At 35.2% G+C, this 13,363-nt stretch overlaps 2 protein-coding genes across 4 annotated transcripts; one reads left to right on the top strand and one right to left on the bottom strand.

The window, feature by feature from the left end:
• Positions 1 to 11: 11 nt before the first annotated feature.
• On the bottom strand, positions 12 to 1,192 carry LOC6645133 (peroxisome biogenesis factor 10). Its single transcript, XM_002067669.4, has 3 exons — positions 1,011 to 1,192; positions 755 to 948; positions 12 to 693 (listed from the first exon to the last, which is right to left on the bottom strand). Exons 1-3 carry the CDS (start codon positions 1,087 to 1,089, stop codon positions 61 to 63), a joined length of 906 nt encoding a protein of 301 aa, XP_002067705.1. The 5' UTR covers positions 1,090 to 1,192; the 3' UTR covers positions 12 to 60.
• Positions 1,193 to 1,237: 45 nt separating this feature from the next.
• LOC6645119 (transmembrane protein 184B) lies at positions 1,238 to 10,860 on the top strand. Of its 3 annotated transcripts, none has more exons than XM_047011723.1 (9): positions 1,238 to 1,269; positions 1,422 to 1,563; positions 4,931 to 5,192; positions 5,261 to 5,426; positions 5,887 to 6,145; positions 6,214 to 6,553; positions 8,416 to 8,490; positions 8,566 to 8,650; positions 10,315 to 10,860. In XM_047011723.1, exons 3-9 carry the CDS (start codon positions 4,932 to 4,934, stop codon positions 10,614 to 10,616), a joined length of 1,488 nt encoding a protein of 495 aa, XP_046867679.1. In that variant the 5' UTR covers positions 1,238 to 1,269; positions 1,422 to 1,563; position 4,931; the 3' UTR covers positions 10,617 to 10,860. The 3 variants fall into 3 exon arrangements, with proteins under 3 accessions (XP_046867679.1, XP_023032912.1, XP_002067704.2); XM_023177144.2 differs by lacking the exon at positions 10,315 to 10,860 and adding an exon at positions 8,880 to 10,025 and having other exon boundaries at positions 1,255 to 1,316; XM_002067668.4 differs by having other exon boundaries at positions 1,259 to 1,316.
• The last annotated feature ends 2,503 nt before the right edge of the window (positions 10,861 to 13,363 follow it).

Here is a 13,363-nt window from a genome sequence, read left to right as displayed (position 1 = left end):
AATCAAACATCTTAATATATGGGATATAAATCCCATCCCTTCTTTTATTTCTATTGCATATCAGACAAAATTTTGTAGTTGTATCACTTGGGATTTCTTTAGAGATTCCCGACACAAGGGACACTCATCGCGCTCCTCCAACCAGTCGAGAATGCAGCTCCAGCAGAACAAGTGTCCACAGGGAGTTAGACTACAATTTGTTCTAGCTTCCAGACAGAGAATACACTGAGGAGCATCTGGTATTGTAGACTTTTCCTTAGATGATTGTTTTTGGAGCAGGAAACGTTTGCAGGCCTGCTTAACGGCTTCCATTTGCTGGCGTTTGTGCTCTCGCCACATATCCCAACTGCTGATTGCCAATGACACGGTGACCTGAAGGAATGTAATAGCACCCAGAATTTTATACCCATAAAGAGAGAACTCCGGCTGCAGCCAGTGACGAATGAGCACATAATTTATTCCAGTCGTTCGCTTCGACAACTGGTATTTACTGGCATCCAGATAGAAAAGGGATTTGTGCAAAGCCTTTACATAGCTAGGTGACTGTCGTAATCGATGGATGAGTTTCTTTATCTGTTGCTTCGCCTCGGGGCGAATCTCCTCATGATTGGCAATAAAAACTTCCGATTTGTGCAATAGGCGCATGAACAAAGAGTCACCACCGAATTCCAAAATAATGGCCAACAATTGAAGCTGCAAAACAAGTAGTAACAATTGTTAATGCCAATCCAGGAGCTGGAGAATGCCAACATACCAGGCGACTTGGTATCTGCTTGTATTGCCCATCCACTTGTATGATTCCCGTGTATTCCTCTCCAAGAGTTTGCAAATTATTAACGGAAGCGAAACCATGGTAGCTGAGTTCCGCCAAGAGCTTGCACAATTGATTGTATTTGATCCAGTTACGGGGTCCAGTCAGACGTAGCACGTCTGACAAATCCTCAGCCACTGAGCATTTGAAAATCGGTCAATTAGGAGTGTGTTACATTTGGCGTATTTTGTTCACTCACATTCATTTGTATAGCGGGCATCCTTTTGCACGGATCGCACAATTTCCGGCTGCCTGGCACGGGCATTCCGAAAGTCCATTTGGGAAGAACAGAAAGAAAATAAATCTTACACAATTTGACAATTGTTCAAAGTGCGCCCCGAGATAAACAAAACGGGAGGAAAAAACAAAATAACGTTAATGTTTACGTTAAAGAATCGAAAGCTATCGTTATCGAGTCGATAGTAACGTCATCGATGGTTGGCCAGCTCTATCGTGTCGTGCGTAATTTTCACATAATTTTTTGCTCTGTTTAATATTTTTTTTTGTAAGTTTTGTTGATGTGATTGTTGTGTTAGTTTCTGGATATCAAACGATTAAAAGTGTTAATTAAACACAAATAATAGTGAAATTTATTTATATTCATTTGCAGCACCAACAAAAAGTAGCATTCCGTCATTCAAAGTGCAAAAGCAAATAACGTTAGAGAGAGAAAGAGAGCAAGAAAAAATTAAAAGTTATTTTCAACTGTGAAAACGAACAGGCAATCGTGGAGAATTGCATTTGGAAAAAAGGTAATTAAAGCGAAGATAATTGAAAGTAACATATTTGCCAGATTGTCCGACTATATATATATGTATATGTGTGTGTGTGTGCAGTGTGTGAAAAAGTTGTTTTCCCTGAAAAGGAGAAATAACCAAATTTCGATGACGAAATTGAAGAGTGATTTCCAGTTCCAGTTGTTCTCCATATACGTATGTATATATGTGTCTCTGTGTATGCCTAAACACTAGTATGTGTGTGTGTGTGTTTTTATTTTCAATATTTTTCGCATTGATAAGCTAACAGAGTTTGTTAAGAAGGGGGGGGTGAGGTGGTTTTTGGGTGGTGTAGGAGTTAATGTGGAGAGTCTCCAAAAGGTCGCATATGCTGGCATTTAAGTTGCTGACTTTATTTACTGTCAGAAGCCACACAATATTATACATATACCTCCCTCCCTCCCATTCTGTCACCTCCTCCACACACTTTGCTTTGCTTGTCCAAAAATATATATGTAATTAGCAGCTCCCATTCCCCCCAATATGCCATTCCGTTAGCTATGGTGTCCACGCATTTTGCGTTGTCAGTTAGTTTGCCAGCAGAGTCTTCCTCTACCTCATTGGAGAGTTTACTGTTGTGGTTTTTTTTCTTTTTATTTCTACTTTGGAGACTTTTCTTTGCCAATTTCTGTGTATCTTCAGCAGCAGCAGCAACTTGTTGTTGTTGTTTTTTCTTCTTTGTTGTTGATTTCTTCTGGGTTTCAGTATTTTTTCAGTGTCATTGCAACAAAAATAACACATACAACAACAACACTTTGCACGTCAATTGATGTTTTAACGCATTTCATTGTTGTTTCTCCACTTGGCACAGTGGATTCGCATCGCATTAAAGTTCAAATAATTTAAAAAGTAAACCTTTTCCTTTTTTTTTTTTTTTGCTTGTGAGTCATTTTTGTGCCCCTTTTCGTTGTTGGGGATTTTGTATATTTATTTTTATAAGATAAAGATGGTGTAATCGGAAATTTGCAAATCGCTTATATCAATGTGTGTACATGTATTTATATACATAGATATGTATATGTATGTATTTCTGATCAGCTGCATGGCTGGAAATATCTCAATCTCAAAATCTCAATTCTTTGATCTAAAATCTCTCTGTTTCTGATTGAGGTCGCTTTAAGAAGTTAATTTCGCGAAGATCGATTTCCCCACTAAGCTACAAATGATCTCGAGTTTGTTAAGGGTATCCAATAGCCGGCACTTCAACTTGGGCCTTAACTGTTTTTATTTAATTACAAGGGCATCCCCTTTTGTTCGAAGTTTGTTTGGAGATATTTTTGTAAAATTATACTTCCGGTTTGTTTAATCTTTTGACATTATCAATTTCATGGGCTAAAGAACTGGTGTGCACTGAGCAATCACTTTATGACCATCTCCTCCTCTTACGCGGAAAATATGTATTTCTGCGATCATAAATTTTTACGATGCTGTTTACCTGAAAGAGAGAGCGAAAGAGATTGAGAAAGGGAATTCATTATTTCTTGTCCTACCTAATAGTAGGAATTTCCAAACTCGGATGAATTTGTGACCCACTCTGACATATTTTATCTCTAATAAACTTCAATACTTTGGTAAATCAGCATTAACAGACTTAAAGCTGAACAACGTTTAGAAATATTAAAAATTTACCTCCTGTCCGCGAAAGTTGCCCTTCATCTAAAAGATAATCCGGTGATGTACATTCCCATAAGATCCAACTGGGGCAAGATTTGAAGCCGTTGGATGTGTCGTAAGTTTTGGTGAATAGAATTTCTGCCATATGACCGAAGAGCTCTATAAGTTTGTAAAAGTTGTTCAGGTATACTGAACAACAAATCTAAGATAAAGACATCTGCCTCTAGTCATTTCCAGGAATTAGCCAGGAAAAATAGGCATTTACAAATATAGAGTTTTTGGGGTTTTTTACAACTTTTGATGGCTATTTAAAGAGCCCAGATGGTGGCTTTAAGTCGCTGCCGGCTAGCTAGAGTTGGGAAGTTGATAGTCACCAATTGCCTTGTCACGTTTTATCGGGTACCTGAGGGCAATTGGTGACATTTTCCCTTTCATCTCGGGGAAATGAAACTAGAAAGTTGTAGCATAAGGATCTTCCTTTTATTTATAAGCAAAGGTTCAGGAAAAACGGTTATAATTGGCCCCGGGAACTCCTCCATTCCAAAATGATAGAACTATCGTTTGTTCCAAAGTGAAAGCCCGCCTGGATAGTCTTTTCTAATCATAGTACGAATAGGAGCACTGTACATTACGATGATGTACACGGTAATTATACATACATCATATGGATGTATTTGCACTTTCTTAAAACCAAATTCATTTGCTTGAAGTTTATTTCTCTTTTGTACTTGACATTAGTCACAAATGATTGTTGTTTATTGATTGAAACAAGTCTAAGCTATCTAGCCATTAATATTTCAAATGGTATTGATTTTGGCAATAAAATTAATTGAATGTAGTGTACACAAAGCAAAAACTGTTTGCTGTATGTCAAAAGGAATCGAATTGACTAGTAGGTGAAAGGATTATTACTCATAATGAGAAGACACAGTAATGACAAGTCCTTTGATCACTTGTATTTCAGCTTGCTATCAATAGATCAAATTTGTCATTTGATGCCTTTAGCAATTATTTGATCGTCTCCTGCCCATATATAGCTACACCCATGATGACTTGGCCCATAAAACAATATCTTTAACCAATGCAGCAGTGTCGTCGGTTGTACATATGATATATATAAATATATATAATTGAGGTTTTCCATTTCATTTGGCCCCATACACGTACATATGTACATACATACATACATCGCGTGTTGTTTTACGCTTGTTTGTTCATTGAAGGGAAAACGGGCGGTGGCTTCATTTGGCTTATGTTTAGTTGTTGGTTAGAATCAATATGGGACTATTAGAAATGACCCTGAACCGAGGTGCCGGAATGTTAGGTCTGTCGGGGTCTGTAGGTCGTAAAATATTTCTACTGCTCCTGCGACTTTTGTTCTGTTCTGTGTCCATTATTAATGCATATCTGAATTTTCTTTGCTAGCTTTTTGCGTTGCGTGTGAGGATGATGATGATGATGATGTTGATGATCTAATGCGTCCGTTTCCTCTTTTGCTTTTTGGTTTTTTTTTTACCGTTTGACCCAATTTTTGACTTGACAAAATAATGTTGGGAAATTTTTGTTGGCTGTATCTTTTCTCTCTCATCTGACTTAGAAATGAACGTCACTCGCTTTTCTGTTTCTAGCTTTTGCTCTTCTCATTGTTTAATATAGATATATATATATATTAGTGTAATTAAAGAAAAGTTGATCAAAGTTTTTTATTCTATATTTCTTTTGCCGGCAGCATGAGCACAACAGCCGCCAGTCTTATTGAGGCGGCTCTAAATGCCAGCAATTTATCTACAGCAGCCACATCATCTGCTTCTGTTGCATCGACCACAGTGAAATCCAATTCAAATTACATTGTTGCAATGAAGGATGATCCCATAAGTGCGCCATTGGAACCCCTGCTCCATGTGGGTGATGGCATATTCCTGCAAACAAAGACGGCTCAAATCCTGGCCGGCGTCTGTGTGTGGGCCGCATTGTTTATAACATGTCAACAGGTGAGTGTTTTCCAAAAACTACTACTACCGACTATCTAAACAGCTCAATAATTGCCATTTCCTTTTAGATCTATCAACACTTGCGTTGGTATACTAATCCTCAGGAGCAGCGATGGATTGTTCGCATATTGTTCATAGTGCCCATCTATGCAACATACTCATGGATAAGTCTTTTATTCTTTAATTCAGACAATGTCTACATATACTTTTTCACAGTTCGAGATTGCTATGAAGGTAAGAGTGTCTAAAGATAATCCCAACCATATCCTGGTAGTCTAGATTATTAACGTTTAGGCAGCTAGCTTTGCCTCTCTGAGGTTTTTCTGTAACAACGTATCTTCGGCTGCCCAGTTTACTTCGTCCTGAAAAAGGAGTTTAAATTTAACTCTGAATCAACACTTCGGTGTGGAAAATCAATCAAGGACTTTTAGATCAGGCCAAATTGTGAAGCTAGTCAAATGAATTTAGCGAGAAAAGTGTCATGAAATCCACAAAGTGTGAATACTTTAGAGTCTAGTAGTTTAGAGAAAGTACTTAAGATCAGTAATATGCGAAAAATTTCTTCCACATATGCTCGCCAGATAATAACTTAATATTTTTGCATTAGGCGACCTTAGATTAAACAAATTTTGATTTGAATTGAATTAACATGTCTCTAAATATTACTCTCTTCTTTTGTTTTTTTTTTTTGCAGCTTTCGTGATCTACAACTTTTTGTCCCTGTGCTATGAGTACCTGGGCGGAGAGGGTAATATCATGTCGGAGATACGTGGCAAACCCATTAAAACTTCTTGCTTATATGGCACATGTTGTCTAAAAGGCAAGACCTATACAATTGGATTCCTAAGATTCTGCAAGCAGGCGACATTACAATTCTGTTTGGTTAAACCGCTCGTTGCATTTATTATAATTTTCCTACAAGCTTTTGGACACTATCATGATGGTGATTGGAGGTTTGCGATTAATTTAACTCCATGTACATATATGTGCTTAGACTAAACTTTTGCATCTTTTATTACAGTGTAAATGGCGGTTACATCTATATTACAATCATATATAACATTTCCGTATCTCTGGCTCTATATGGTCTCTATCTGTTCTACTTTGCCACCCGGGATCTATTGACACCATTCGAACCTGTTCTGAAATTCTGCACCATCAAATCGGTTATATTTTTATCATTCTGGCAAGGTGTTGGCTTGGCCATACTCGAGAAGGCCAATGTGATCTCGCCCATTGTGGACAGTGCTGGCGCTGTCACCGCTGAGGCGGGTACCGTGTCGGCTGGTTACCAAAACTTTTTCATATGCATCGAAATGTTGTTTGCTGCCATTGCGTTGCGATATGCCTTCCCCTATCAGGTGAGTAAGCTCTCCACTGTGTGTGTGTGTGTGTGTGTTCTTGTTGAGTGACTTGATTGGGCCAAGATTTGACAGGTATTTATGAGAAACTATGACGACAAGATAAGATAGGCAAAACGATTGTCAACCGTCATTCAAAGTAGAATTTCACGTTTTGGTGGGGAGCAAACATGTTCTTGTTTCTTGTTATTACTATTTTACATTAACTTTCGATGATTGTTCCTATTGTCAATTGCCTCAATGGCGCACATAATATTACATATATACCCTTTTATTTTCTTTTTTGATTTCAAAGTATGTGTGCAGAGAGAGCTATGTATACATACACAATGCCCGTCGATATGACTAGTAAAGGCTTCTTTTTTTTTGTTGTGTATTCAAAAAATTAATTTGTTTATAAAAGATTTGCAATTGTATTGTATTTTGACAATACGACCATCCTTCGGTGAAGAGCAGAATGCACAGATTTTCTCTTAATTTAATACGGCATTCATTTTTTTTATTTCAATACTTTCGACAAGTACAGATTCAATATTTTAGAGGGGTTAAGGGGACTACTCTTCTTCTATGTTGCAAATTGTGAATGTAACTGACTTATTAGAGTTTTATGTTTTAAAGTGAACATATTAGCCATCGTTTTTCTACAAGATATTCTGTAGATGATGACTAGATGATCATATTAGTAGGTATTAATCATCAAAGCATAAGCAAGCGATTAATGACAACGACCTTTTTCAAAACCGTTGACCAAGAATCTTTCCTATAATTAATAATGCAATGATTCATAACTATAATGGCAATTTATTTGTGGTGGGTCATGCTTAACCATCATTATCGAAAGAAATATTGCACATATGTACATTAAAAAAGTAATGACACACTTGTAGAATCAAAATTCTAAGTGATGTAACTATTTTTTGACTACAGCTATAACTAAATGAATAACAATGTTTATTAAACTCATGTACTATATTAATCTTAAAGCATAGTATTAAAAAGGAAATATAGGCACAAGTTTTCGCCAAAAAAGTTGTGAAGTGAATAAGCGTAATCACATCAATATTTTGTTGCTTCTCCATTTGACTGAATAACCAATGGCAAACGTATGTATCTTCATACTAGTTAACAGCCTTGACTTTTCATAAATGGTAAATTTGGCCAATTCAGCGCGTTGGACCTCCATTAGAGAATTTGTTGAACTTATGTGATGAGATCAGATCTTTCGTTTCAGTAAGTGCTACGCATTATCGATGGGCCTGGAATTCGGTGATTGGGGGAATGTTTCGAATTGCCTGCAATGGGTATATGAGCAACTACTGCACAGAATAAGACGAATATTTTGGGTCATTGTCTTACTGAAACTTCCAATCGGTGTCACTCAGATCTAGTGCTTGAACACTTGGATTTAGATTATCTTTGAGAATGTCTATAAACATGCTAATCCATACTATTATTAACAAATGCGCAGTTACCAACTCCAGAAACAGCAAAACACCCCCAAACTATTACGTTACCTCCACCTTATTTAACCGTTTTGAGTACTTCTGAAGATCTTTATTAGTTTTGCGCCAGATTTTGTGAGCTCTATCAAACCCAAACAGATTAAATTATTATGTTTTGTTTGGCGAATTCTAGAATCTTTTTCTTCTTTACCTTTCATAAAACAGACCTACGCAGGGTATTTCAAACAGTTTGTTGAGTAACAAACACTGTCAAACGAGTCCTGTACGGCACCCGTGGATCCAAAAAACATGTTACAATAGAATCTGACAAGATAGTATATATATAAATATATCATACAATTAAACTCTTATTTCATCTCTTATCTTATCTCTTTAATTTACTCTAATTCATCTTTCTAGGTCTATGCACGCAGCTGCATTAGCGATGGCCATGGACGATCTGTTACGATGCAGTCGATTTCCAGCAGTCTTAAGGTATAAAAAGAAATATTGATAAAATTATGAATCGAAATTGTAATTTATATATTTTGGTTGCTTTTTATTGCACAGGAAACAATGAATCCTAAGGATATTATGACAGATGCTATACACAATTTCCATCCGCAATATCAGCAATATACACAATATAGTTCAGGTATGTGTGTGATTTTAGTTCTCTATGGAACACTTTGTGCTCGTCTCTATTTCTCCTTTTCTAACTCTCTTTTAAAAATTAACTCTCCTTGAATGTTTGTTATTTGCCTGCATTTGCTTGTCTGTTTTACATACATATATACATATATCGTTTATTTTCTTTCCTTTATTTATAATCAATTTTTGGTTGATTTTTGTTCTTTCTTTCTTTGTTTTCTTATCTTTTGCAGAAGTAACCTCAACTCAGCGTTATGAAAAGCTCTAAACAAATATCTTCTAACGAGGGTCAAACAAAAACTAAAACAAACGACAAACTGCAAAACAAAATCAAAAACAAACAAGTGTACTTATAGCTTTTAGGCTACTCAGATACGTTTTCAGGCCTTAGTTACTTATACACACACACAAACACACACACACACACAGATACACACTCACACCCACACATACACATGTTAAAATGAGAGAAAAGGAAAGCGCGCACTCAAAAACTGAACCTTAGGGCTATATTCATTAAAGAAAACAAAAATTAATATTTAGTATTGAGGAAAATGAATTTCTTCACTCTTCCTCTGCATCCCCGCACTCTAAGAAATTTTATGTTTTTACAAAACATTCAAATTTTTCCAATCCAAAACCCTGCCCCCCTATATTCCACTTGCTGATGTTTTACTACGTTTACGTTTACTCTTAAGAATACTTTTTTTAAATCAATTTTATTTAAATTTTAGCTCTATAAATCTTACATTACACATGCTGCATAAAATAATTCTGAGTAATATTGTAAAATATTATGTAATTTGTTAACAAAGATTTTATTATTATTATTATGTGTAACACAGCAATCAAACGACTTGTCGTTTGTTCTTTCCAAATTGCATTAGCCTAATTAAAATTAGCTCAACATAAATAGCAAAAAAGAAAAAAGATCAAGCCAGTTATGTTTTGTGTTATATATATATTTAAAAAGATCAAGCAAAGAAATTACAATATCAATATATTATTTTGTTCGATTCTATTATCAAACTTAGCTCAAAAAAAGAACAGAAAAATAAAAAAAGGAAAACAAAAATTATTAAAAAGCTTAAGCTTATCCGCTTGAAAAACTCAAAAAGCAATGTGAAAATTTCTCTATGTAGCTCTGAAATTTTGTACTCTCTTAAGGTTTGCCTGTATTATTATATAACAAACAGATATTTGCCAATTCTTTGTAACGATCTTATTTAAATTTTTTTTTTTTGGTTTTTGTGTAAAAGTGCTAGAAATTGAAAGCGTTAGAAGAAGAAAAAAACAATGAATTCCAAAACATTTTACACAAATTTATCCTAGTTTCATTTTACTTACTTTTTTCCCATAAATTGTTTTTTTTTTTGTGATAGGCTCTCGTGCTTTTATTTTTTCTTTGTAAATGTTTTCTAAAAAAAAAAGTATATATGTATAAATTGATATCGATAAATTTATAATTAAATGTATTGAATAAATGTAAAATAAGCTTAACAAACGTTTTTTGCATTGTGTTTTTTGCATGGTATGAGATATGCTTACCCCGTTCTCTGTATATACAAACATTATACGCAATTGAGTTATATATACTTGATTCAATATCCTATTAAATATACTGAAGTATGACTCTCTGCCTCACTTGACTAACTTGTATGTGTTTAGGTGGCAAAAATTCTCGTGGCATACGTGTCTCCAGCTATGATCCCGATGATCCCAACAATGGTGGAGGTGGCAACGGTGGTGGGGCCATTCAGCAATCGATAAACACCTCAAGTGGAGGATACAATGCGGTGGCTACCAACGGTGGAGGCAGTGGCGGCGGCAACGGAAACGGTGGCACTGTGGCACCAAAAACATTGGGCAATCAAAGGAAATTCATGCCGGGTGGTCAGCGGGTGGCCACCATCAGCCAGAACTACAATGAGAAGACCATGCTGCTAAGCAGCGATGATGAATACCAGTAAAAACATAAAACAAACGAAACGATGAAACCAGCAAACAAAAACCAAATAGTTACTTCCAACACGAAAACTAGTTTCCTCGTCTCGTTTCCAAATTAAGAATTGTTGCCATTTTTTTAAGATTTTCGTTTCCTGTTTTCACTCTTCCATTTTCTTTCATACATTTTTGCTTGTACAATAATCTTAAGTAGCGAAAACTTTAGAGAAAATGGAGGTATTTATAAAATAAAAAATATATATACATGTACTTATACATATGTATGTATGTATCTATATATATATCTATATATATTGTGTATATCATATGACAAATTTTTGTATGCTAATGTTAGTTTTCAAATTCGATCACAAAACAAAACAAAAAAAAAAACTAAAATGATAAAAAAAAATCAAAAAAAAAAAAACGAAAAACTTGCACTTTTTGCGTCTAAAAAAACCGTCTTCAGGCTGCTTCTACAATAAATAAAAATAATTAAAATGGAACAAAACCCAAAAGCAACAAAAATATGAAATAATATGGAACGCATAAAGAACCCAACAACAAAAAGAAACATATTTAGCGAAATTTTTAACTATGTCTTGTGGAAATGTATAAATCAAAAAAAATGTAAAACCAAAAATTTTAATCCCTGTACAAATTGTTCCAACAAAATCCACTGAAATACAATATTTTCATATATTTAGAGCCAGCTTCTCATAAACGGCAACAACAAGCCAAGCACATAACATTTTGAGAGTGAGTATAACAAATACAACAACAAGGTGCAGAAAATGCAGATAATGATTAAGATACGAATGCGGATAAAACAGATAGCAGATAGGAGAAGATCGATTATCGATCATGATGACCGACCATGACAATGGCATAACAATAGGCAAAGTCAAATTATGTAATATGAAACAAAATCTGATGTTTTTTATGTATATTTTATGTTAATACAATATTAACAAATACAAATATGGAAAATAAATGTCATAAAACAAATTCATACAAATTATATATACATACATATATGTTTACAATAATATTTAGCAGGCTGGACCAAAATGAATATAAGGATCGTGGTCGAATCCCACACTTTCTTTACGAAAAGGAATTCTAATGAAGTAAGTAAGTCGACTCGCCGACTTGGGTATACCATACACCATATGAAACAAATATTTAAAATTTCAAAAACCAAATGTACATATGTCTATTAAATTGTTCTAACATGCTATCTCGCTCAGTCTACAAACACACGAGCACTCTAGCGCCGCCACCAGCCAAAGGCCAATTCTGCCCTTATGGATCGCGTAGCAAAATACGTTCATACGCATATTTTGCATGTTTCTAGATTTCAATAAAATTTGGTAGTTTGGTAGAAATAGATAAAGGTTAATTAGTCTGCCAAATTTGATTGCGATAATCAAAATATTGCAAGAGCCAATCGGTTTTTTCTAAATTATGGAGGCGAAAGTGGGCGTGGCAACATATTCAAATATATATATTCTGCGCGCATACTAACCCAGTATACATACTAAATTTGGTGACTTTAGCTATGTTAGTTTTCGAGAAAATCAGTTTTGTTTAATTTGTGGGGGCGGAAATGGGCGTGGCAAAATTTTTAATTAGTCAATATCTGCGCGTCTATTAAGCTAGCTTACATACTAAATTTAATGTCGGTAGCTGTCATAGTTTTTAAGAAAATCAGTTTTTTGTAAATTCCGAGGGCGGAAAGGGGCGTGGCAAAATGTTGGAACAATTATTTTCTGCGCGCTAACTAAACGAGTATATAAAACAAATTTGAAGTCTCTATCTGTTATACTTTTTAAGAAAAACAGTTTTATGTAAATTCTGGGGGCGTGGCCGAAATTCCAATTAACTCTATACATTTACATACCACACGAGTCTACATACCAAATTTGGTGGCTCTACCTCTTATAGTCTTCGAGATCTGCGTGTTCATACAGACGGACGGACGGACAGACGGACATGGCTAGATCGACTCGGTTGTTGATCCTGATCAAGAATATATATACTTATGGGGTCGGACAAGCTTCCTTCTGTCTGTTACATACATTTTAGCGACCTTAATATACTATTTCACCCTATGCGTGTATGGTATATTATTATTATTATTTTTTTTTAATTTAAACGGGGTTTGACTGCTTTTTTTTTACTGTTTTATATGGTTTAGATAGCAAAATTTAATCAACGTTTTTATTGTCTAATTTTCATCTCTAATTCTAATATAGTTGGAACATTAACTCCAACAGATGTAAACAAATTCACAATTATTACAAATTCAGTCTTTTTATACCCTTGCAGAGGTTATTAAAAAATTGGTCAGATGTTTGTAACGCACAGAAGGAGACGTTTTCGACCCCATAAAGTATATAAATTCTTGATCAGCATGAGAAGCTGAGTCGATATAGCCATGTCCGTCTGTCCGTCGGTGCGTATGCGCTTTACTCAGCCATCTTAAGAGCTAACGCGCTGAAATTTTTTTCTGTGCTTTTTAAGGGGGGAGCCTGCTTTAGGAGGCTCAAAAAATCGATTTTTTTTTTATTGCTTAAATCTGTTTCTAATATATCTAAGAATATGTCTGTCAATTTGGGAAAGACAATTCGAATTATTTTCGAAGATACAGCACTAAAAGCAGTCGGGCGGGCCGAGCAGGTATACGAGTAAACCGTAAACTTTAAAGCGCGTTCTCTCGAGTTTTCATTTTTGAGATTTTCCAAAATTGGCGGGCAAAATTACAAAAAAA

Source organism: Drosophila willistoni (genome assembly GCF_018902025.1).
Source record: "Drosophila willistoni isolate 14030-0811.24 chromosome XR unlocalized genomic scaffold, UCI_dwil_1.1 Seg105, whole genome shotgun sequence".
Classification (NCBI taxonomy): domain Eukaryota; kingdom Metazoa; phylum Arthropoda; class Insecta; order Diptera; family Drosophilidae; genus Drosophila; species Drosophila willistoni.
Note: the sequence above shows the minus strand (reverse complement) of the source record. Positions and strands in the feature narration are given on the sequence as shown.

Coding starts and splice junctions, on each gene's coding strand:
- LOC6645133 (XM_002067669.4), bottom strand. CDS start 1,089: ATGGACTTTCGGAATGCCCGTGCCAGGCAGCCGGAAATTGTGCGATCC. Junction 949..1,010: donor TGCCCGCTATACAAATGAAT/GTGAGTGAACAA, acceptor TCAAATGCTCAG/TGGCTGAGGATTTGTCAGAC. Junction 694..754: donor AGCAGATACCAAGTCGCCTG/GTATGTTGGCAT, acceptor CTTGTTTTGCAG/CTTCAATTGTTGGCCATTAT.
- LOC6645119 (XM_047011723.1), top strand. CDS start 4,932: ATGAGCACAACAGCCGCCAGTCTTATTGAGGCGGCTCTAAATGCCAGC. Junction 6,554..8,415: donor GATATGCCTTCCCCTATCAG/GTGAGTAAGCTC, acceptor TCATCTTTCTAG/GTCTATGCACGCAGCTGCAT. Junction 8,651..10,314: donor ATATACACAATATAGTTCAG/GTATGTGTGTGA, acceptor GTATGTGTTTAG/GTGGCAAAAATTCTCGTGGC.